General features: G+C 38.1%; 1 protein-coding gene across 1 annotated transcript in view; it reads right to left on the reverse strand.

Annotated features, from left to right (window-relative positions):
• Positions 1 to 26,024, reverse strand: part of C6 (complement C6) — a 44,954-nt gene extending 18,930 nt beyond the window's left edge. The window contains exons 1-8 of the mRNA XM_040977675.1: positions 25,909 to 26,024; positions 20,611 to 20,773; positions 18,690 to 18,846; positions 17,296 to 17,440; positions 15,163 to 15,304; positions 10,544 to 10,682; positions 5,890 to 6,090; positions 1,185 to 1,425 (exon numbers count right to left, since the gene is read on the reverse strand). Coding sequence (XP_040833609.1) covers positions 1,185 to 1,425; positions 5,890 to 6,090; positions 10,544 to 10,682; positions 15,163 to 15,304; positions 17,296 to 17,440; positions 18,690 to 18,846; positions 20,611 to 20,753 — 1,168 coding nt within the window. The 5' untranslated portion in view covers positions 20,754 to 20,773; positions 25,909 to 26,024. The remainder of the gene's footprint in view (positions 1 to 1,184; positions 1,426 to 5,889; positions 6,091 to 10,543; positions 10,683 to 15,162; positions 15,305 to 17,295; positions 17,441 to 18,689; positions 18,847 to 20,610; positions 20,774 to 25,908) is intronic.
• Positions 26,025 to 26,406: the final 382 nt, after the last annotated feature.

The raw sequence follows: 26,406 nt of genomic DNA on the forward strand, positions 1-26,406 counted from the left end.
TCTTACTTGGCTCTGCCTTCCCTGCTGGCTCAGCAGCTTACTTCACCCTCTGTCTCAGTCCTTAAATTTTTGTCTTAGAAATTCCGACCTTAGGACATATAATCTCCTTTCAGCCTCCCCTCAGATTGTTCTGGTTATCTCCTTATCTTCACTGAAGTCCTGAATAACACACACGCGCACGCAAAAATGTGTTAGAAAAGCTTAAGGGAAAATAGAATGAAAATGGTGCAGAAAGCTTGACAGCAGCATTTGGTTCTTGTAACTATTTCTAAACCTTTTAGTTTCTTCCTCTTAGTTATTAATAGAACATGTAACAGGTTACTGTAGATTAGCCACCCTACTGTGCTGTGGAACACGAGGACTTCTAAACCACATGTAGGTCTAGTATGTCACCTATGAGTCTGTGCTCCTTGCGTTCATTATGCGGTCATCACTATTCATTTGCTGTTGCAGCTTCCACCCTTGAAGTGTCTGATTGTTGATTGAAGATTTAGGCAGTTCTTTAGTTGACCTGCTCTCAAGTGTTATAAAGTTCTGTTTCCAATACATGATAAAGGCTCATCAAGTGGGAAATTGTTCTCTGGACCACAGCTGGCAGAAAATACCTACTTCATAATTCAAGGAATAAAATTTTAACTTTTCGTCAAATAAAAGCACCTAACATTTGAGTTTTAGTCTTCTTACTGGTAGGTGCATACGTGCACCACATTTAACTTAGTTCCTTAACTGAGTTCCTCATTGCTTTTTCCATCTAAAGGTTAACTTCCTAACATCATAAAAAAGATTGCTATTAAGTTTCCTATAAGTTATTCTATAAAATCATCCCCTATAAAAATGCTGTATGTGATTTACCAGGAGAATTTTTTTTTTTAGGAGAAACATTGTTTTCCTTAAGAAACTAGCATATGTTTCTATTTTTAGGAACCCACTACTCTAACTTATAATACTCTGAGATGCCAGGATATTTAAAGAAACATGCCCAAAGAAGGGGGAAGACTTGTTACCCACTTCTCTTATAGCCCCTATTTTTAATTTTTATTTGATAAGTATATATGTATATATTTCCTTTGTTTTGGCAATAAGGCAGTAAGATCTACATAAAGTCATGAAATAAGTAATAGAAGAAGAAAGAAAATGTTTGCCATCATGCTGACTAATAAAATTGAAGGCAGACACACACATACCTGAGTTCTTCAGTTCCTCACTGCTAAACTGGTAGAGGAGGTCGTAGACTCCACCCAGGGAGCCAGAGGTGAAGTAGTGAGTGCCAAAGTCATCAAATATTCGGCTGTACAAAGCAAAGTTATATTCTAGAGGCAGGTGGTTAAGTGCGCTCAAGAAAACATCAGAAAGCTGCAGGTCTTTAGTTTTCATGGTAAAGTTTAACACTTTCATCACTTTATGAATCCTAATAAAACTAGAATCCTAAATGGACGAGGAGAAAGTAAAAAAAAAAAAATAATTTTAGTGTAACAACAGCTTGAGGTCTCAAACATTTAAATGTTATCTATTTTGCCATTTGATTCCTCCCATAGTATGGAAATTTAATTCTCTATTGCATATCCCCACATGTAAAATTTTAATGATCAGTTTGTTTTGCTGTTCATTTTTCTGAGATACCCGAAGTGCCAAGCTGGTAAGAGTTGAGTGATGTCAGCTGTGTGACTGAGAAACATGCTCTTGAGTGATGAGATTGATAGTCAGGAAAGTCAACCTTCCTTTCTTGAAAGCTGAACGTGGCTGCATCCCTACTGGGTTTTTATTCTGAATGCCTGCTAATGCAATGAATTGAAAATGGGTTGTGTAAAGTCTCAGCTGGAAGTCAGGCAACTCAAATTCAAGTTGTAATATTGTCACTAGCCTGAGAAAGCATTTAAATTCTCCAGACTTCCATTGATGAAGCCTTTGTCCCAAGTGACATATCATGATAACGTAATGGTGAAGGTCCTAGCCTTGAGCGTGCCAGGATCCCATATAGGCACCGTTTTTGGTCCCAGCAGCTCCACTTCCCATCCAGCTCCCTGCTTGTGGCCTGGGAAGGAAGTCGAGGATGGCCCAAGGCCTTGGGACCCTGCACCTGTGTGGGACACCCAGAAAGAGGTTCCTGGCTTCTGGCTTCGGATCGGCACAGCCCTGGCCGTTGCAGTTACTTGGGGAGTGAATCATTGGACGGAGGACCTTCCTCTATGTCTCTCCTCCTCTCTGTACATCTGCCTTTCCAATAAAATAAATAAATCTTTAAAAAAGACATTTCATACTTTCTCAAATGCAAAGATGCAATGATTCTAAATTATTCAGGAAGATAAATTTATTTCTCCTTATGTGCAATGAGATTTTTTGTTTTTTATTGATGGATATTATGATTAAAATGTCATTTTCTTAATTATCCTAGAAGCCACTAAGATTAGTAAGTTCATCCATGAAATTTTTATTTTAAAATCAACTTAACCTTAATTCTATATTTCATGTGAAAGAGAGGGGGAATGGGACAAGATGGTAGAGTGAGTGAGCAGGTGAGCTTCCACCACTGGTTCACTTCCCAAATGGCTGCAATAGTCAGGGCTGGGCCAGGCCAAAGCCAGAAGCCTGGAACCCCTCTGAGTTCTGCATGTGGGTGGCAGGGGCTCAAGAACTTAGGCTTCGCTTCTGCTGCTGCTTTCTCGATAGCTTTGACAGGGAATTGGATTGGACGTGCAGTGGCCAGGCCTCAAGTCAGCGCCCAAATGTCATGCCAGTGTCACAATATTCAGCTTAACCCCCTATACCACAACCTTGGCTTCCAGCTCTTTACTGATCTGCTTTGTCTGATCTTTAAATTTTGACAAATTGTCATCTTTGAGTGAAACTTAAAGAATGAGATCCATCTTTTAGCTTAAAAACTTTACTGTAACTCTTACATATAAAGTATCTCTTCTATAACCTGTAAGCATGGCACAAAATGACTGCTAACACAGCAGAGGAAAATAATCACAAAATTGAAGAAATTCATCATTCATCTCCCTTTTCTGTTATGGTCTCCTCTTTTATTATCTTGCCCTAAACTATCCAGCACAAAGGCTGAGGATTCACAATTGAAGAAAGACATATTTTGTATGTTATTAAAGATCAGATTTTATTAACTGCATATTTTATTCTTAAGTTTAATATTAGAACTGCATTTATAGAACCACAGTTTTGAAAAGTTGGAGGATTTCTTGATTCTGGTGTGAGGCCCACTGTCTCCCTGAGTATCTGAACTGCCTATTCTTGGAACTTTTGAAGTTCCCAGGTTTTTATAATAAAAACTAAACCATGGAAATTGTTTAGAATTTGCTTATTCAACTTAGCACAAACATCTGCATATACTTTATTCCTCAATGCTGCAATTGGATTTTATAGAGAAAAATTACATTTGGGTATTAGCAATTACAGCATTTATTTCAATAAGTTTTGATCTTGCTTTATTTGCAACATGTTTTTGTGGTTTCTCTTTTGTGTAGTAAATCAGAGTCCTGCAGTTTTCTCGGTTAAATGATTTTGCTTTGAAACAATCTGCCCAACCAAAGTGTAATCAGATGAGCAAAATACATAGACCATCAAGTCTTACCAAAGGGATTGATTTCAGATTCGTGATTTTCACTACTTGAACATTAAGAGACTGCAATCACATTTTACATTTAGACTAAGATTTCCTTTATCTGTTCAGATTTGAACACAACACTGAGCCTCATGAAGCTGGCAATCTTGTAATTTATATTGAACTGAGCCTCATGAAGCTGGCAATCTTGTAATTCAAAACTGATTAAGGACAATTTCATATGTCCTAGCCTGGCACTGCGAATAGCCCTGGCTGTTTCCACATTGGTGCAGAGTATTTCAGGATCAAACAACAACTATGCATTTGCAGATGAAAATTCTACATTTGTTCTGTAGTATTTCTGGAATATTTCTAAACCCATTGCAAGAAACAAGTCTTAATGTGAGTAATGATACCTTTAGGCTATGTCTCATTCAATATTTGCATCTTCCTCCTCTTTTTGGCTATATTTTTCACACAGTTAGTTTTGGATGGGATGTCAGAGTGAGTTTGGAGTTTAAAAAATAAAATTAAAAGCAAGGGAACACAAAATAGTCAGCCCTTGCATGCCTTTGTTTTCCTGTGCAGCAATTTAAATTAGTAAATGGTGAGTAACATCCACTGAGCGAGAAGACAACTATGATACAACCAGGATGTTCTCTTTTTATATTTAAGGGAGGAGGCAAGCAGTTCTGGAAATAGTCATCTTTTGGTATTCTTGGGTAATTGATTTAAAGACTCACAGGTAACAAAATCTGAGGATACTCCAGACTCTTAAGTATCATAGTATTTTCATGTATCTTAAATATATCCTCGCTTCCTTCCTCTCTCCTCATTTTCTTTTGCTCTTTCTTTTCTGTTTTTTTGAGACAGAGGAAGGGAGAGAGTGAGCCTGCACCTATCTGTGGCTTCAATCCTCAGATGACATGCTGGGTGGTGGTGGAGGGAGGGATGGCAAAGCCAGGATGTCAGGAACTCCAGGTCCCACAGGTGGGTAGCAGAATGCCAGTTGCTTGAGTTGCCACTATTGCCTCTCAGGTTATACTTGATCAGGAAACTCGAATGGGAAGCCAAGTCAGGCACCAAAACCAGGTATTGCAATGTGAGATTGTGGCTGTCCCAAGTAGCATCCCCACTGTTAACCTTATTATCTTCCTATTATATTGTCATTATATCTTAAAAACTATTTTTATCATGTAAATTAAATCATTTCTAGATTGCTTAAAACACCTCATACAAAGTAAAGGTACATAAATAGTTGCTAAACTGTCATTTAAAGAACGATAGGAAGAAGTCCATATATAGTTAACTGTAGGTGTATCTTACTTTTTTTCCCCTAAAATTCAGTCCATGGTTGGTTGAATCCATGAGAATGTGGCTATGCAGAGTCCATTGATCAGATTTAGGGACTGTAGCTAAAAGACGCTATCTGAGGAAAATATGAGAAGAAGCAACAACAGCTGAGAACAGGGATCTAAGAAAGCAAGGACAGGAGGGAAGAAAGTAGTGCGAGAAAGCACATTTATATGTATACAAAGCTCATAAAGAAAATATGGCCTATAACTGCGAACTTTAAGTACAAATATGAGGAATCTTTAGACAAAATACACAAGCATACAGAATATAAAAGCAAACAGCAGTCTTAGAAATAGCTTGGAACACAACAATTTGAACTGTCTTCAAGTGTAGTGTGGGAAGCCAGTGGGTGGGGAAGCAATGTGTTCTCCAGGAGAGGGGAAAATGGCAGGTGGGCCAGCGTAAGTGAAACATTTGAGGGGTGGGGGGATATAGGTGCTCCTTAGGGTAATGAAAGATACATCTTTGGGCTTGTTAACTAGACAAAGAATATGTAAGTACAGTACTTTAAAATTGATCAGAAGAACAAAATATAGATAGAAATGTCTCAAGTAGTAGATTTAAGGAAATAGTAAAGTGAAATGAAAAAGAATGTGATCAAATGTTTTGGTGACTATACTAAATTGGTAAGTATACTAAATAGTCAATTTATACCCAACTGTCAATTTAGGTCTATTAGTATATTCTGACAGATTGTAGTTAAAAAGTCCTAATTTTTGTGATTTATAGGAAAAGCACCTACAGCAGTATAACACAAGTGAACATAAAAACACAGGAATAAACCAGTATAAAAGGAACTATCATTATGCAAATGATCATTATAATATGACTTTAAAAATGGGAAACAATGAAAAAAACTATTTTTGAGTTTTAGAATTGCCCCTGACATATCAAAAGTGTTCTTGCTGTTCATGATTAATGATATTGATGCTAATTTTCAGGAAAGAATAAAAAAATAGGGTAACATGTTTAATCACCTTTTCATGTGAGGCTTGGATGGCTTGTTTAAAAGCATAATTATGTGTGATGCTTTGTCTTCTCTTAGAGGAGAATAAAATCGGTATATGAGAAGATCTCTGGCTTTCACTTGCTGAAGACCTCTGTTTATTTTCATTGTTGTGAAGGTTAATTAAATCCTTATAGAAATCTGTTTCAAAATCATCTTCTTCAGTTTTTACCTGGAAAAAAAAATCGACACAAAATAAAAATGACATAAGAAACACAGAGCTATTCCAAAGCACCTAACACGGTAACAATTCATTCACGAACTCATTTATGTCTTCAACAAATACTGAAGTGAGGAATGGTGTTTAGTGTCTCCAATCAGGGAATTCACAGTTCCGTTAGGAAGAGAGGTGATCATAAGCACTGAATTCAGTACGGTCACTTTGTGCTGCCAGGGAAGAGGCCACAGATAACATATAACCCAGAGAGGAAGGTTGAGAGCCTCTCCCTTCAGCAAATGGCAACTAAGCTGAGACTTCAGTGGGATGAGCAATGAGGTGTAGGGGGTTGAGTCCCAACTCAGCCTTTGATCCAGCTTCCTGCTAACGTGTATCTCTGGGGCAGCAGATAATGCTTCATGTTCCAGGGTCTCTGCCATTCACGCGGGGGATCCAGATTGAGTTCCTGGCACCCAGCTGTGGCCTCCCCTGGAGAATGAGCCAGCAGATGAAAGATCTCTTTTCTCCATGAACCTTAGTTACTCTGTCTCTCAAATAAATAGAACTAAGCAGAATTTTAAAAATTAAGATATTTGAAAAGAAAAAAAAATCTCTTTAAAAAACATACTAAAATGCACTGGGAAATAAAACACATTATTAAACTTGTGTAATTAGCCACCCAAAGAAAAGCCAGCTGCAAAATACTATTGTTCAACAATATTCTAGGTAGCATTTAAGATGTCCACAAAACTCTTAATAACAAAGCAATACAATTTTATCACAAACATGCTGCTCACAACCATTACCGTATTTTTTCTTTGAAAACCCAGATTACAACATTTTGTTTACTGAGTTAGCTCTCACACAAGAAATGTGTCATCTTGAAAGATATAAACAAATAAGAGGATTTAGGCATCTAGGCTCAAATCTAGTAAGAATTCACATTTTGTTTGTTAGCTGGTGTATGCTGTGTGTGTACTTGCACCATGAGTGAGCAATGATGAAAAAGTTACTGGGAAATTGGAGTTGGGTCTAACATTCTGTGAAAATATTTAGATCTAATATAAAGGCAATTTTTTGCATATGTTAAGTTCTTAATAATTAAAGAGTTGGGTGTGCCGCCATCACATGGGTTTGGCTAAGGTTATGTTGCAAAGATACTTGAAGAGTAAATCAACTGAAGTTTCTGATTAAGTAGGTGTGAGGGAGAGGAAGCAGATGTTGAGGATGATGGCGTGCTATTCCGTGAAGGGAAGTATAGGAATCAAACACAATTTCCCAAGGAGCACTTCTTATTGACGTGCAGGAACCTTTTTTCCCCTCAGAAAATTTTGCTAATTTTATTTGCTATAGTTAGAGAGCTAGAAAAAGACATCTTACGTTGGCTGGTTTACTCCCCAGATGAATGCAACAGCTAGAGCAGGGCCTGTCCAAAGATGGGAGCCAGGAGCTTCTTCCAGGTCTCCCACATGGGTACAGGGGCCCAAGTACTTGAGCCATCTTCTGCTTTCCATGGCCATAAACAGGGAGCTGGGTCAGAAGTAGGGCAGCTGGAACTATAACTGGAAACTATTAGGGATGCTGGTGCTACGGGCAGGGGATTAGTGTGCTGTGCCACTGTGCCATTGCCCCCAAGGAACTCATTTTCTCATGACATCAACAAGAGTCTGGGAACAATGCTCTCCTGGGTATTTTACACATCATTGACCATATGCCAACTCGGTTCATCCTGATTATAGATCTTGTGGGCAGATAACATCTTTGGAGTCAGTAAGCATGCTTTGTTACCCACTTTTGTTTCTGAAGACAGAAAAAGGTGTGTTTTTAAAGGGAAAAGCAGGGAGAGTTGAGAGGTGTAGGTAGTGGAGGGGACTGTGGCATCTAGTTCCTTTGGTGTGAAGATTAGAGACAGATGGTGATGTTACAATTTTCATATGAGATACAGGGAGGATTCAAAAGACTTCAGAGCTGGAAAGTTATTTTGGCAGGTCAGTATATTTGTAGGAACATTTCAGTATTAGAAACTGCTTTCTGCAGTTGAATGTTGACAGTTGGTAGCAAAGCAGTAGCACCCTGGCTAAGAGAGGAGGATTTCTAAGTTGGCTCTGTAACTGTTGACTAGACAGGGAGCTTATGGTTATTGGGCTCTCGATTTGGCAGTTGGAGGATTCTTAAGGGCTATAATTCTAGTGCTACTGCTAATGATACTTCCTTTCAAAGTCTTCACACAAAACACAAATATCCACATGCAGACAAGAAGCACCAGTCATACTGAACACATTGACTGCAGAGATGGAGTAATGGCTGAGGACCTGCCTGGTGGGCTTAACTGACTTCTCTCCCTGTGTCTCTTCCAGGCCTCACAAACAGGTTCAGGTCAAGCACTTGATGTCTGCTTTAGCCTGAGATGGGGCAGACAGTAGCTCAAATGCATCCCCATAGTTGATACTTTAGTACTAGGAACCATGCTTGTCCTTTGTAACTGAGCCTCTCCTCATTCCCTTCCCTTCATCTCTTTGCATTTACAGGAGGACAGGTTTAGACCTCAGGATACAGTTTTTGTGATTTCTTCCATCAAAATGCACTGTGCTATTCATTTCTACATCAATCATTGCGGTGTTCATTAGTTTACTACATTCTCTCCTGGAACATAAAAACCTTGTGTTTTCTTACCCACCTTGGCTATTAAACTATGAATATAAGTAATCTGTAACTCTTAAGGGTTGATGGCCAATGCCAATCTTTTGAAAATTGGTCATGGAAAAATGTCAACATAGAAACTCACAAGTCTGTTTCTGGATGACCACCATGAGCAGAGATCTCTTAGATAAGCTACACTGGAACATAAGAAGTTGTCACTGTTTTAAGATGCTGATGTCTTGGAATTATTATTGCAATATAACCTGATGTATCCTTATACTTTGAAAAATGTTCCTGTTGGCTGTTCCACCATGTATCTTGGTTTTCCCCATTGTGTGCTGTGACTCCTGCCTATTTGTCGCCTCTCTTTCAGGAACTTGTGTGATCTTCATGTGCCCTTTATTTCATCAATTTTAGTAAACTCCAGTTACACAGAAAGGCAATCAGATACCTGCCATATTTCTCCTCCTCCATTTTTTTCAATAAGATATGAGTTACACAGGCACCTCATAAGGGCATGAATAATGTAGTATATGGCAGTAAAATATAGACTAATAGCTTGCAACCTTGATTTGCTTTTTCCCCAGATCATTGGAAAAAATTAGCAGCTAAATATTAATTAAAACTCAGTGTCACACTGTTAGTAACCAACTCAGGTAGATTCTAAGGTTGAATACATTTTGGAAGTACACCGATAATGAAATGCATCTATTTGAATCTGAATGAGGATTTTTCAGGCTATATTTCTCAATTTAAGTTTGCAGCGCAAGCCTGAGTTACTCAATCCTGGGCATAGCCTTCGTGACCTCTTGATAGCCCTCTAGTAGCCAGCTCCTTAGGAGAGGTTAAAAACAACCTCAAAAGCTCGAATTTGCTCCAACATTTATTTTTTCCACAGTGTACATATTCATACCATAGTTGATTTTAAATTACTTATGTGATATTTGGAATTCAATATTGGGAAGTTTTAAAGAATAATTTTAAGGAATATTTTTATGATAGATAAAATAGATTCAAGAAACAATTAAGATAAATTTTGAGTAACAATGGCCTTTGTAAAGTAATGTATTCAATTTTAATCCAACATAGTTGATATTTAATAATGTTATGCTTTGTGGGCTTGCAAAATTTTCCAGAATTTTACAGTTGGCTCCTGTGAGTCAGAAGAATTCACTGAATTTGCACTAACCATAAGGTAGTTCTCAGAAATCATTAGACCTGAAATTCTCGTTAGCATTCAAATACATATGCATGGATGTCACCATTAGAACCACGTGCATCCTGTTTTCTCCTGCTAAAAATTAAACAGATTGCCCGCTTCAGTGTAACAAGTGTAAGTGACTGGGTATACCCTGGGAGTGGATGGTGTGCTATTCATTGCCACTGATTAAAATAAGAACCCCGAGGGAGAAGTGAGCAGAACTAATTTTACTTCTTCATGTCCAAATTTCATGGTTAACTAAGAGAACTGGCTATGGTATGAAGGAATTCTGAATACATCAAGCCATTTGTGTGGGTATTTTTAAGAGCTGAATGGTCATTGGAGAGAGCTTGAACTTGAATTCCAGAAAACTTGGTTTCAATCTGGAATTCACTCCTTACTAGCTGTTTGACTTTTGGTAAATAAATCACACCTTGGTTTTCACCGATAAAGGGATGAAATCATGCCTTAATGGGTGATAGGAACACTTATTCAAGCACATAATAGGTAATTAAGTTTACTCATTTCTTTTTCATTTGGTCTTTTTGTGCATTACTAATACTTTGTTAGAAAATGTGTTTTATTCCCTCTTGATGTTGGGACTGCTGCTGTGACGGGCTGTCATACCTCAAAGTTGACATTTTCCAGATTGGCCGCAACACGGTATGGATTACTGGCTCTACTGCTTTTGACAGTTTTACATATTCCTCCAGTGAAAGAGTTATCAAGGACTTCTCCTCTGGGCTCTCCTGCCAGAACATGAAACCTAGAAGCAAATTAATTTTCAGGAATTCAATAGCTGTAGAGCAATTTTTAAATTTTTTGTTATTTTATACAAAAATTCTTCTGCATATTTTTGATGACAAATGACCTGAAGCAAATCCCACTTTTTAAAGTCCATGGTGAGTCTCCAATGAAATGCACCATGCTGGCTCTATTATATTTTCCCCATTCTCTTCAATTAATTGTTCTGGGCTTTCAATAATAAATGGCATTATAGGTTGGATTTACAGTTTTTTTTCATGACTTAAAGCCGGTGCAAACCTTGAAAACAAATTGACATAAATTATTCTGTGACAAATGCTATTCTGAATCCATTTTCCTTCAATAAAATAATTCTGAAAGAGAGCTGGTGAAAAAACAATAACTGTTTTAATGAAATTATGTCACTTTTAATTTTATCTTTTATTATAAAATTTAAAGCATGCTTTATTTAGCAAATGCCTGCTATTAAAGATAGGCCAAACAGTAGTAAGCTGTTTTACAAATATTAGTAAAAGGCTTCACAAGTCTTAGCTTACTTAATATTAAAGATATGATGTTGTTAGAATGATTACACCAATTTTAAGAATGAGCCAATTGAGGTACAGTTTAGTTAGCTTCACACACATGCACTTAAAACATTGTTTTGCACTAGGTGAGAAGCTTCTCCAGCTTGGTAGTACTCTTCCAAATTCTTTAAAATAATACTGAAATGCAAAAAGACTTAGAACAGTGGAAAGAATCTTAAGAGGGAAAAATGTAAGGAAATCACAATTCCTGACAAAGTTTATTTTAAAGCCACAGTAATTAAAAAAAATGTGATACTAATGCAAGGATAGACATACATATAAATGGTCCATATAATTGTGATCAATTGATTTTCAAGTAGGATGCCAGCATAATGGCATAGGGGGAAATGATTTTTTAAGAAATTATATTGTAACTACCTGAAAGTTACATGCAGAAATATTCCCTTTCTCACATGATACAAAAGGAGCAACAGATCAAGAGAAGCCACTTTCATTGTTAACTGGCATGACAGAGACATGTTGACAAAGATGTTGAAAAGTTGACTTTTAATATACAACCAGGTAAGAAGTATAATGGTGCAGCCACTTGGCATTTGACAGCACTTTGTAACTCAAACATAGAACTAGTATCAGGAATTGAAATTTTATTTGTAGAAATACATTTACTATGATATACACCTATGTTCAACATAGTTTTACCCACAGTCTCCTGTAGGAGGTTAACCCTCAAAATCATAAACCAGTGGTATTAAGGGGATACACACTTAATCCAATTCTTGTGTTCACAGAAATACTGGTACTTCATGGGAAGGAATGGCGATTAGACAAGACCATTTAGAGTTCAGCTCTCATAACTGAATCTTGCAGGTTTACTCTGGAAGGGGACAGATACTCATACATAAATATGTGCTCCTGGTTTCTTGCCAGATGCTGCCCTGAGCTGCTTTGGGACTCATGTCATCAGAGATCAAAGCAATGACAGCTGTCCTTCAACTTTGACTCTAGAATCTTGAGTCCAAGCAAGACTTTGTTCTTCACAAAGAAAACTTGCCTCACTAAACATTATTGTAGTGACTACTACCATCTTCACAAGAATTAATATTTCTATACCAATAGAATGTCCATCACAATTTACTCATACTAATGAAAGTAGAAATTAGCAAGTATAGAAGGCTATTATATAATTCTATTTAAATGAAATCTCTAGAACAAATTTACGTAAGCCAAAAACATTAGCAGTTTTCAGAAGTTAGCGTACTGATTCAGGACAGAATGGAGCCTCATTCTAATAGGTACAGAAGTTTTGTTGTATGTCAATAAGGCTATTTAACAGAAGGAATGATCCCCGAGGGTTCTCCAAGGTGCATATCACACTCAAATAGCTGCAAGTAAAATTTCATATTTATATTCTCCTGCCTCTGATTTTGTATCAGTGAGTATAGGACAGAGGAAGTATGAGAGGCTGGTCTGGGAAGGTTTGTCAAACTACTGAAGTTAGAGACCAGACAGGTATGCTTTAGACTCTCATTTATTTGCTTTGGCTAAAAGATACATGAGGAAAAAACTTTGCATTACCTTGTTCTATGTACTTAGATTTGTCACAAACATGTATCATGTATCAAACAGGTCATTAGAATATACAAAGGTAACAGCTGTTTCTGGTGAGCCTAAAGAGATTTTGTTTCTAAATGAAGGCCCTATTAGGGCATGCCTGAGGCATGTGTTAGGAGCTCGGCAACCACAGAGCAGTTTACTGCTCTGTTCTTTCTCTTCTCTGGGATATTTAGGTTGAGTTGAAGTATTTTGATGTTTCAAAATCCAAGAGTCCTTTGGGATCCTCCAATATATTTTAATTTAATTGAGTTTATGCTTTGTAGTGTCTTCACTCGAAAAGTACAAATTTAAAACAACGTGTGTGTGCAAGTATATATTTACATGCACCCGGAATGATCCTTTTGGAAACAGAATGTCGTTACTGTATGATTCTTCCTTCAGATTTAAGATCTGATGACCGGTGTTGGCACTGTAGAAATGTGATTGTCTTGTTAACAATTTCTTAGTGATATGTCAGTGAAAAAGGGGGACCAACATCAAGAAGCTGTTTTTGTGGTAGAAATATACCGAGGATCAGAGTGTGAAGAAAGACAAAGATAAAGCTGTAAATTAGATGTTATGGTAACTGACTCTCAAGACATTTAGAGCACCGGAAGGTAAAAAGGACTGGTTGTCCCCGAGGGCAGTAGGTTTTGCTCATTTCTGGGAATCCTTGGGATAACAGCTCTGGTTGGCGGAAATCCACACTGTTTTTCTGCCAAAGTATACAGAGCAGAGGACCTTTTCCATCTGTGAATTCTTTTGAGTCTACAGCGATGGGGCAAGAGGTGAGCTTGAAACATCACCCTTCATCAATCAGGACTTTAAGAAAATAACATCATCAGTGGGAGTTTTGCTTGATACTGCCTTGCAATGTACATTTTTCCACACTGATAAGAACACATTGTTGAAACATTCTTACTGCAATTAGCCCAACTTTAGGGACTTTGTGGTCAGATTCGCACATCAGTTTATAGTACTACAACATAAAGGCAAGGGTTCTGAAGCCACAGATGCCAAATCACTTGATGTAGTGAGTTGCCGTAGTACCAGGTCTACCACCCAGCTCCTCTCATCTAGACTGATAGCTTTTCCGTTTTACTGGTGACCTTGGGTTTGTTTCCATGCCTTCTGGCATTTACTCTAAATCAAATGAGACTATACTTGCTGCTGTGACTCTGGCTGTTTGTGGCTTAAGGTTTCATATTATAATGCAGGTGGTAGTGAAGAATTGAAAAGTCCAATAAGGAAAAATTGGAACTGAGAACATACTGTGTGCCTTTGGTGACAAACTGAAGTGGGGAAATGCCTGACCACAGGGACTAGGAAGCACAGAGGACTGTTTTACTGGTTTCTCTTAAACCCCAAACCAAGGCTTAGTTGGGTTTTTATTGACTTTTTATATTTGCGTAGTGTTGTAAGACATTGCTTAGATGATGCATTGAAGGCCCCTTGCTAAACCCACAGTGCCCACGTGATTGCATATTCCTGATACAGAACCATCAGAATTTCTGAGCACTATAGAGAGAAGTGTGCATGATCTATTGGGGTTTCTTCCAGTATGTTTTTGTGTCTAAAGTGGGTCTTGTCCTTAATAAGTGTCAAAATCTAGATTTTGAAATCTGAATTTGAACCCTGTTTTTCTTGTTGCTGTTTGGTAGACTGTAGACTGTTTCCAGTTTGAGTAGAGATCGAGTGGTAGTACAAGTGTGATCTGCTAATGATTCTGGCTTACCCCTGTATCACGGGATCTCTGTTCTTATTCATACTGACTCTTACTGTTTTGTTTTTCTCATCATTTTTATAATTTTTTCCATGTTTGCTTTGTTCAGTTCTTCATGGTTTTGTTTTCCTGTCATTTCTTCAGGGCTTGCTTCCTACAGGAAACCCTGGTTTATTTCTCTGGTGTTTGGACTTGTGCAACACCATTTATCTTCACCTTGATCATGGCATTTGTAAGTAGTTCCTCACCCACTCAGTAACTAGCTCTAGTGCTGCTCTGGAGCTCCCACCTCCCAGTGTAGCTCATGTTCACCTAATCAACCTTGAGCCATCCAGAGCCTTCAGAGGCATGTACGAGAATGGAAACTGGCAGTATTTAAGAGGGTTCCCATACTTTGCCTGACACAAACTAGATGTGACAATGCTAAATTGGTTCATTAGCTAGGAGCGAGAGTGAGGACCATGACTACATGTTGCCTGAACATGGGAGCCAACTATCAGAGGCCAGGCTGGTGGTAACTGTGGAGTCAATGAGGAAGATGGCCAGTAATGTGCCCCACTGCTTTTTTTTATTAATTGCTTTAACTGCTTAGTTCTGTAATATCTCTTTCCCCCAAATGATAAAATGACGTTACATACCCAGTACCCATCAACTGTACACTAGGGATGGGAGTGTACTGCCGGGAACAAACTTTCTTTGTTCTCCCACAATTCCTTTCATCTGAGTTGTCTCCACAGTCATTTTCTCCATTGCATTCTAACTTGCTGGGAATGCAGCGGCCTACACAAAGAAAGCCAAACACAACACTGCAACAGATTACCACGTATGGCTGAATCTAAAATTTCATACCGAGTGAAAGACACCAGATATGAGTCATGTCATGTGAATATTTACGAAGAACAAGGTGAGGGATTAACAAAAAGGAGTATGAAGGAAATATGGAAATTTTCTATATTTTAAATTAAGGATAGGTTTATTTTGGCATAAAATTTTGACATGCAGATTTATGCTTCCAGTTGTTCATACAGAGTGAAGAAATTTTATGTATGTCACAATAGATTTAGAAGCTTAGTGATACTTCCTTCCCTCCACTCTCTCCTGCCCATGTTCCCCAGGACACCTGTCTTCCTTTCTTTTTCTTCCTTCTTCCTTTTATCCTCCCTTCCCTCCCTCCCTTCCCTGCTTCCCTTGTTTCCTTCCCTCTCTCCCTCCCGCTCTCCTTTCCCTCTTTCCCTCTTTCCGTCCCTTCCTAATTTTGCAATGATATGCTTTGAAAATGGTGTAATTTCTGTGTGTTGTCTTGCCTTTTCTGACTTTCTGAGTTTCTTATGGGTATTAGCAGAAGATGGTCCAAATGCCTGGACCGCTGTCACCTGTTGTGGAAGATCAGAAAGGGGCTCTGGGCTGCTGGCTTCAATTTGTCACAGGCATTGCAGCGGTTTGGGGAATGAATGAACCAGTGGATGATACATCTCTGTTGCTCTGTCTATTCCTCTCTCTCTGTAATGCTGCATTTCAAAATAGAAATATATGTGTTTTTAAAGTGCACTGCTTCTTACATGGAGAAAGGGATACACATTCATGATACAATTCTGATTGGTCTGGTTTTATAATTTATGGCAGGTAGCAGGTATGTGAAAATATAAGAAATTTTGTTTCTTTGTGTTACTTAGGGATATTGGGGATGATTTATTGGCAGGAGCAAGGATGAAATGGAAAGAGTATCTCTTGAGTTATGTGATGAGATTTGGTGACAGGCTTGACGTAAGCCTGGGAATGGTTTAGGGTGTAGAAAGTGGATGGAATTGAAATCAACTGGATAGGTATTCAGTGTACTACTGCAGCTCATTACAAAAACTGATTTGTACCTGTCTAGAGAGAAAACTTTAAAGTCAGAAACCAGCGTTGTGGCATAAGTTAAGCCTCTGCTCGTGATGCCAATAGCATTTATAGATACAAGTTCAAGACTGGGCCATTCTACTTCCAGTTGAGTTTCTTGATAATGTTCCTGGGAAAGCAGAAGAAGATGGCTCCAGAGTTTGGGTTCCTGTACCCACATAGAAGACCTAGAATAAATCCCAGGTCTGGTCTACAATAGCTAAGCTAATTACTATCTTGGTCTACATGAAAAATTTGCAAAATATGATTTTAGACTATTTAAAATGGTAAATGTTGAGAGTCTGTTAATTAAGACATTGCATATAGTTAACACACTCAAGATTTTATTAGATAATAAAGTTGAATAATAGATACAAAAGCTCAATTAAGTTGAAAAATCAGATTTTGCCATCTGAATAAACAATGGGCTTAAAAATAACATGGCATTATTTGAATCATTTTTGTTTGCATCTTATGGAATTATGTTTGTAACAAGGCAAGAAAATCTGTAATATCAAATTTGATTAGCCCCCTGACATAATATCTTAATGTTCTTGTTTTAAGCTGTATTGAAATTTTTTTCGTTATGTGCTTCTTTTCAATTAGTCATTTAAAAAAATATCTGCATACCCTTTGTTCTTCTTTCTTCCTCTTTATAAAAGTGTAAGGACTGGCACCAGCTTTTGATGAACAAATGAATCAGACTTGGTCAAGGTGATTATAACTTGAAAGCTATAATTTCACACATGGATAGCTTGGTAATTTGTAGTAAAACACCCCATACTTAAAATATGGAGTTTCATTAGGGCTTTTACATGGCAATCAGCTGGAACAGCCTTGATTCAATCAAGATATTTTTAGATGAGACTAAACATTTTACAAAAATGCATTACCACTGTCACAGCGGAAATCGTCCTTGCAGTCAGCTGCTTCGATTTTGCAGAGTTTAGATGGAATGCATGGTTGAAAGGTCACCAGGGGTTCAGTGCATGGTTGCCCTCCAAACTGACTAGGGCGCAAGACAGATGTTATTCTAAACTGGAAGGAAAGGAGAGAAAGGTAAGACCAACACAGGGGCAAGGTCAAAGGCATCTAAGAAAACAAGGATCCTTAGTTAGTGCAGTTTTCCTTACGGCACTGTTTCCTGAATTTACTGACAATTCCATTTCTGTGCATCCTTAGGGAAGCCACTGTGTCTTTGCCTGCTTTCCCAACCCATAGAATAAGGATATGAGGTGAAGTTTTTCCAAAGCTTCTAATTTGAAAATTGTATGGATCCATAAGAAGACAACAATAATAATAAATCAAAATTCTTTACTGTGGGACTCTAGAGCATAGCAAACTTCTCCATTCAGTAATAAGAGCCCAGCTATGCCTCAACGATGCAGAGAAGGAGAGTGATAAATGGGAAGGAATTTTAAGGTTGCTTTGCATAAAGAAGTCACCATGGAAACCAAGTTTGACATGTTTCCCACACCTTAAAAGATTTTCAGTGGTGAATAATAAGATGAAGAACCAGGGAAGGATAGAAAAAAAAATCATAGGAATAAAGCAAAAGCACTTGACCCTCAATTTGGAAAAATCCAAGTTCAAAATGCGGGTAACCTTATAAGTTAATGGTGCATCCAGCAAGTTAGTTAATTGCTAATAAGTTACATCTTCATTTGTAAAATGGATAGGGAAAGACAATATGATGTGAAATTTGTTCAACTAGAACCATTCTTTCAGACAGCACTTGTTCTTCATGTGTTTTTTTTTTTTCCCCTCTAAAATGTGGATGCTTGCCACGTGGGGCTAGGATTGGGGTTTATATGGGCCAACCACCTTTCAGGAATGACTTTGGACAAGGTAAACATTGCAATGAGGAACAGGAAACAGGCTGAGGGACTTTTTTACTGGCAGAGGGAATTTAGGAAAGGATAAGGTGTCAGATTTTGGTTTCATTTTTCTCCTTTGCTTAGTTTTAAACTTTGGCCCCAAATCTCATTTTTAAATGATTTGCTTTTGCCTTCAGAATTCTCAGAAGCATAGGCAGTGGAATTTGGAATGGAGTATGGATTGTACCAGAACTGGGGACATAATTCTGTTTGGACGTTCATGGAAGAGTGAATCGTGTAATGAATCCTTTCTCCCGAATTGTGCTCTGTAGAATAATTTCCAAATGAAAGCTGGCACAGTTTATTTGCAGTAATGGAAGAAGTGTGGTATTTTTGCCCTGTTGAACCTATCGGGAAATCAGAGACCATTATTTGATTTAGGTCTCTGACACATGCCAAGTGTCACCCACCTGTGTTTTAACACAAGGGTCGCAATCTGACCATGGTCCATGATCCCCCAGGAGGCAGTTGATGGGACACGTTTGCCAGTTACATTCTCTGGTCTCCTGCTTGGTACAAAGCTGGTCACATGAGTTTTCCCAGTAGTATTGGTCTACTACCAGTAGCCTGAAAGAATCAGGGAGTGTCTATTCAGTGTGGCTCAAGCCTCATAAGAAAAACATAGAGCATTAACTGCAATAAGTTGAAAGGAAAGCAATTTTTCCTCCCTGTTGATTCCTTTTTTGGTGTTTTTTTTTTAAATCTTACTTTTTATTATTTTATGATACAGTTTCATAGACCCTGGGATTTCCCTTATCCCCTCCCCAAATTCCTGCCCCTTCACTGAATTCCCCTAAATCATTACTATAGTATAGTTCTTCATACATAATCACATGTCCATCATTGTGGGCCTGGACTATGACAGAGTTCAGCATCCTATTGTCAAGATTTTTTTTTCCTGTTGGTGATTTTGTTTTGTGGCTTTTCATTTAAGGGGATATGTAGTAACTGGTGCAATGGAGACTATCATATCCAGATGTGAAGATACAATGCAGTATGCGTCTCTATTTGCAGAAAAAGATGGACTTCCAATGAAACTGTTTACTATTTCTTGACAAAAGGGAAGGAAAGCTTTTATAGACCATCAGGTAATTTAGTGTCTATATAGTTTACACCACTTCATGGAACTCGGGACCAGATCTATTGTTTTGTAGCTCAGAGCAAGATGAACAGAAAAGATGTCTTGTTCCAAAATGAATTTCAATACAGCCTGGGCAGATTGCTAAGCCATGTGCACGGCCCTTCTCTTTGAGGGACCCACAAAGTTGTGAAGGCCACATTCATGCAGATGGTCCTGAGGGGTCTCTTACAAAGATTTGGAAGGGAATGAAAAGCAAGGCAAGGAAATAATGTTCTGGCAACTAATGTTCAAATGATAACACAGTATAATGATTACAATGATTGAGGTAGGGTCAGGAATTCAGGAGAAAGTGACATGCAAAAAGAGGTATCTTGATAAATCCATGTGTATTCTCCAGGCAATGAAGGAAGCATATTCTGGGGGAATGTCATGCATAAAGGTGAGAGGTGGGAGAGCATGATCTGTGCAGGGCGGCACTTCTGGGACTGGTCAGGGTGAAGTCCATGCTGTGGACAGACTGGCTGTATTGTGCAGTTGAATTTGGGGGTGGGGGCAGCAGAGAAGCACTGAAGGGCACTTAAGTAGAGAAGTATTGTAAATAAATCTGCACGAAATTGGTAAATGGCCTATTTGGAAATGGCTTGCTGGGTTTAGTGAAATCTACAGTACATATGTACAAAGATAGTTTCCTAAAAGTTTGTCAAAGGGACTATAATATCTTCAACATTAAATACATGCTTTTTTTTTCTCCCAAGGCATAGCAACATTAGTATGGTATAGAAACAACTAACAGAGTCAAAGAAAGTTGGGGGATGAGTAGTCTGAATTTGAAAGGCCTTGAATGTGCTTACTTAGTTGCATTTAATAATTTCTTGCTGTCTTGTACATGCCAACAATCAGGGTAATAGCTAGCACTGTTGCCCAATTGAGGTACTGTTGGACTGGGTTTAATGAGAAGAAAATTCTCTATAATTACCTCACAAGTTGTAGGCAAGCAGTTATATGTTGACTGAAGAGAGCTTGAGTAGGGATGCTAAGTGAAATAGTCAGTCTTTCAAGGTTTTATAAAGAACATACAAGTAGACTTTACTTTAGATGTATGTGAAAGACTTCCTATCCAATCCAAATTCATTAGTTGCTACTGTGAGATCTGTTTTTTTCTTGATAGCCTGCTGTGGCACTTCTGTGTTGCCACTTCCATCCTCAAGGTCTCTGGGGGCACAAAGAACGTCTACATGGCTTTCACCCACCTCTGTCTGCTCTGGGTTCCAGAATTGCAGGTTTTCGAGCAGCTGGACCACTGTGTCCATTGGTAGCGATCACAGAAGCAGGTTTGGCCCTTGTTGACCAGAGTACCAAGCAGAATGAAATACAGGATGCAGCGTCCAGCCATGCCTGGGGAGTCTCCAGGCTCTGAAATGGAGATATAAGTCAGAAACTTGCTGAGTACAACACATTACAAGAAAGCTTGAGGCTCAAGATTACTTTGTGTCCCTTATGTTTTCTAACTCAATTCATTCCATAAAGCATTTGAGATTGATACAATCTCATGCTACAGCTGTTTAGTTTGTAGGTATACTCTGAAGTATGTGCTGATATTCCTTGTTCTTCTGGGACTGGAGAAAGGCACTTTACCCAGTTGTTTGGAAGCTCTCTTTTGTTCCAAGAATCCTAAAAGTGGGCTAAAAGGAGAAGGCTCACTGTCCAGTTGTATCTGTAAGTGATGAGATATTAGAGCTGGACCAGAGCTTTGAGGCCTCCAGGTAAAATCCCTTCATCCTCTGGAGATGAAAAGGGGATCTGGGAGAAGTGGTAGCAGTGAGCTATGTGAGAAGTAAAGGCTAGAATTCTTGAATCTTGGGTAAGGGGCATGCCTTTGCTAAGCTTGTAAAACTGGTCATTTTGTTACTGGAGCATCTTCAGTCCACAGGAGGGTTTAGCTGAGTGTGGCTCCCAGTGTGTGTTGTGGAGCCCTGCCGGTCCATGAATTAGTTGCAAAATCACCTCTTCCCTTGTTAGAGCCCTGTGACCAAGTATGGCCCATTTGATCCTCACATTGCTCTTGAAATAATGCAATATCACACATGTACGCATATGCACACATAAGGGTTCTTCATGGAAAATGCAATAGAAAGATAAGTTTGGACTGAGATTTCAGCCTCGTGGTTAGAATGCTGCTTGGGATACCTGTGTTCCACTGCATGGTATATAGTCCTGAGTCTTGATTTCACGCCTGATTCTAACTTCCTGATGATTGATGTCCTGGAATGGCTCCAGTGCCTGCATCCCTGCCATCTACATGAGAGGTGTGGATTGAATCCCAGTTCTCAAATTCAGAATGGCCCAGCCATGGCTATTGCAGGCATTGCCATGTGAGCCAGTAGATGGGACATGAGTGTCCTTTTCTCTGTCCTTCAAATAAAATAATAATAAAGGTGTTAAAAGACAAAATTCACTTAGTGTGCAAAAATCTGAAATCCTCCTGTTTGTGTAGAGTTAATCTGGTAACTCACTTTAAAAAGTAAAGTCCCATTTCCTTACTGGTGTCTCAGTTTTATTATCTAACCATAATAAAACTTTTACCTTCCTCTTAAGGCTTTTGTTACATCCAGTAAGGAAATGTAGGTAAAATGGTTAGAATGATTCTTGACATGGAATCACGACTCATTAAATTGTGATGCAGTGGGCTAAGCACCACCTGTGATGATGGGCCTCCATCATTGCTTCAACTTGAGTATTGGCTGCTCTGCTTGCTATCTAGTTCCCTTATAATGTGCCCAGGAAGGCAGAGGAAGAGGACGCAAGAATTCTAATCACTAAAACCCACATGAAGTTACTGAATCCTGGGTTCAGTTTGGCCCAGTCCCAACCATTGTGGGCTTTGGGGGAGTGAATCAGCCCATGGAGGATCCCTTTCTGTCTCTGACTCTGTCACTCAGCCTTTCAGATTAAAAGAAAAAGAATATCTTAAAAGTTGCTGCTCATTTGAGAATATAATTTTTTAAAGTTTGAAAAGTTCAATAATAACCATTGGTCATGCAGCCCCCCAAATTAATATCTGTTCAATTTATATATAGCAATTAAAGATTGAAAATATTTTGTGATATTAGATCATTCGTGTTCAAGATGTTTTCAAAATTTGGCCTCAGTTGCTTTGCATCTTAGTAAGATTGCTGACTACAATGTTTTGAATCATATCAATGTTTTACTTAGTGTTTCTTCCCTGTTTATGAACTTTTTAGTATATTCCTTGCTAAAACTAATAACATAAAGATCTTTTTTCCTTTTCTCCTTCTTTATTGGAAAGCAAATTCACAGTGTTTGATATTCTTTTCTTCATCTCAGCATTTGAAACTCATTATGTATGAAACATTTGTTCATCACTGAAGAAACATTTGTTGACCTGCTTCTTTCTAAGAGATGTTTGAGATGGACTTTAATGACATTTGGATAATTTAACTTGGGTACATGCTCATAGCCACTTCTGTGTAATAATAGTCTTAACATTTGTGCAGGATTAATAATGCTAACTATATTTCAGTTTCTAAAATGCATTTAATTTTCATTTGATTTTAAAAGGGAGAGAAACTGAGATACACACAGAGATCTCTCATCTATTGATTTGCTCTCCAATTGCCAACGGCAGCTAGGACGGGCCTGGTCAAAGCTTCAAACCCAAAACTCAATCTAAGATTCCCCATGTGAATTAGGAGGAAGCTAGTTTGGAAGCAGAGTAGCTGGGTCTTGAACAATGTGCTCTGCTATGGGAATGTGGATATCCCAAGCAGTGACTAAGCTGCTGTGCCAGATGACTGCCCTGAGTATTTTACAGACTTTAGAGTTCCAATGGTCTAACCATCGTCCGTTACTTAGTAAGAGTGACTCTTTATAATATAACTGGTTACCTTCCAGTGCATTGTATAAATTGAGTGCAATTTAAAAAAAAATAGATCTCTTGAGATTTAGATTAACTTTTTTATTGCATTTAATTTTATAACAATGTTTCATAGGCTCTGACTTAGATTAACTTTTAAAACATGTTTATTTAGACCACTTCTTATTTATTTGATAACACGTTTTGTATTCCCAAAATATAGATATGTATGAAGAAAAGTCAGATGACTTATAATCAACTAGAAAACCTCTTGATGGTAAATACAAATAAAGCATGCCTATATCTGAAAGTTTTTAACACAATATAAGGAAAAATAAGCCTGGATTCTCAGTCACTGGTGTTCAGGAGCTCTACCTGGGTATAGCTAGTTCTCTTTATTGTAGGAGAGAACATTCTTCTGAAGATCAGCTTACACACATACATGTGTGTCTTTAAATACATATGCAAAATGAACATATGTTGTGCTACTGAGATTTTAATTCGTAATATAATTTTAATTTCTTTCCATATCAGTGGATGTATTTCTACTTTATTATTTTAAATGTTGTGTAGTTTTACACCGTATAAATATGCACAATTGGATCTGTTCATTATAGTTATGGACATTTAGTGTACATACTGCAGTATCTTCCTAAAGATTTATTTATTTTTATTGCAAAGCCAGATATACAGAGAGGAAGATGTTCCGTCTGATGATTTACTCCCCAAGTGACTGCAATGGTCAGTGCTGTGCCGATCCAAAGCCAGGAGCCTCCTCCAGGTCTCCCACGTGGGTGCAGGATCCCAAGGCTTTGGGCCGTCCTCGACTGCTTTCCCAGACCACAAGCAGGGAGATGGATGGGAAGCAGAGCTGCTGGGATTAGAACCAGTGCTCATATGGGATCCCAGTGCATTCAGGGCAAGGACGTTAGCTGCTAGGCCACTGTGCTGGGTCCATACTGCAGTATCTTTGTAATTATTTGACATATTTTTTTAGTGTATCCATGAGATCAGCAGAGGGATGGCTCAGCAGAGAAACTACGGTTAAAATGGTATGCTTTTGCCTGATTGTTGCACTGAAAGGCTGCATCAAGTATCTCAAAGTGTGAGTTTCTGATTATGATTTAATATGATTAGTTTTGCAGTTTTAAAAAGAAACTTCAATAAAAAAATGGGATTGGTCATTTTACAAATCATAGTTCAAGCCTAGAGCTTGAAATCAAAATAGTATCTTCAGTATCTAGAAAATGAGTGCATTTTATGATAACAAATCAGAAAGCTTTTTTGAACTTTTCTACAGGCTCAGGGAATAATGCTGTAATAAAAACAGCTAAATTCATTGACGTGGCTGAGTTAGCCTTCAGTTGGGAAGGATGGTGACAGCCAGTTGAGTAAACATTGTATGCTGTTAGATATTGACTGAGACAAAAGGAAATAGAACAGATGATCCTTGCCTGGGAGGCTGGATACATTGAAGACTCTGCTGATACTTTTTATCCAAGCTTTTAAAACCAATTTATTGATGAGCAAATGCAGCCTTAGGCTATTCAATCATAAAAGCAGTATAAACAGTTCCTTTAAAGATGACTGCAACTTCCTGTTGATTCTAGCTTCCTAAATTACATAATTTTTGATTTTCTTCAGAAGCATAGAACCATAGGACATTGGAACAAGAGTTGCCAAATGAAATTTAGGCTAAGATAAGAAAGTGGTATGATTTCTAGATACCTGATCTTAGGTCCAAATGGAGTGGCTTTCTGGAATCTGGGTTTCCTAAACAATATGAACCTTTCCTGTGAGTCGCTAGGACAGGCTTCTCTGCCCTCTTGCTCCATAGCCAAGACAGAGACCCTCTCATTCTAGCCAGGAAACTGAACAGGTTGTTCTTACCGTTTATATGTCTCTCAGAGATTGGAAAAGATGAATACTTTGGAGATTGTCTCCTTCGTAACAACAACAACAAAAATGTATTAATTGTGCAGTCAGCCTGTAAATAAATCTAATTGCTAGAGATCACCAGTTCTCTATTCTCAGCAGATGCTTCCTGGTCTAACTACTTGAAAAAGCTTGAACAGTCCATGTGAACTTTATCCTAATGATCACCAGAGACTGCAAGAAGGGCACTCCTGAAATATTTCTCCTTTGCCTGTAACTGTTCTGAAGCAATGTGGAAAACAGTGTAAATTAAAATATAGCATTAATGCTTACTTGATGAGGTGCTGAAGAAAGAGCTGATTCGTTGGTTCTTTTATAACATTTTGTTATGAGGAAAATCGTTATTTTTAAAAGGATAATTTTCATTCAAATAAAAATAATTATTCTCTATTTTTTGTTTCCACAACCCTGCATTTAATGTTTATTAGTTTTCAAGATCTCTAAGCATTTTTAATGACCTAAAATTGCATGCAAGCATTTTATCAGTATCTTATAATTGTCATACGAACATGGGACAAGAGAATGTTCTGTGAATAGAAGATAGTTGAAAAAGTTTTCCATTTCAGTACCATGATAGAAAAGCAGCAACTCCCGTTTTCTTGTCATTTCCATTCCCTCTTGAACTGTCTAGAATTCACTTCTAGTACTGAACCAATGAAGATCATTTTGAGTATTTAAAGAATCTGCCTAGTCAAGTCTGCTTTATTTTATATAATCGGACAACTTTTGTTTGTCTTACCTGGTTTCAACAGAAGTTCTGTATTATCTCCAGCTGTAGACTCTTCATTTCCATCTCCTTGCACACATCTTGAATCTCTGACTCTTATTATCAACTTCAATTCTGTGTGCTCCAGGGATTCCAAAAGAGATGTTTACCATTGCCTGAATGGGCTGGGGAACCCAGGTTTGCGACTGACCTTGACTAAAGAGTATGTTTGCTCTACTGCTAACCGTAGTTTAACACAAAGAGGAACTAGATGTCAAACATTGTCTGGAAGAATATTTCTTTGAAAAACATGAACCATTTTTTTCCTTTGAGATTCAAGCAAAGTATTTACTTTTAATTTGAAAAGAGAAAGAAACGGCCTTGGTCTGAGTTACACATTTTTGTGCATTCAATGACAACTTTGTGGGAAACAAGACCTACAATTTTGACACATTCAAGCTGAAAATGCAATTATTTTGACTCTCGATGTTTAAACAGGATTGATGGTGTTCAGGGACATAACCTGTGAAA

Source organism: Ochotona curzoniae, unplaced genomic scaffold, assembly GCF_017591425.1.
Source record: "Ochotona curzoniae isolate NIBS_2020 unplaced genomic scaffold, NIBS_Ocur_1.0 contig_2754, whole genome shotgun sequence".
Classification (NCBI taxonomy): Eukaryota; Metazoa; Chordata; class Mammalia; order Lagomorpha; family Ochotonidae; genus Ochotona; species Ochotona curzoniae.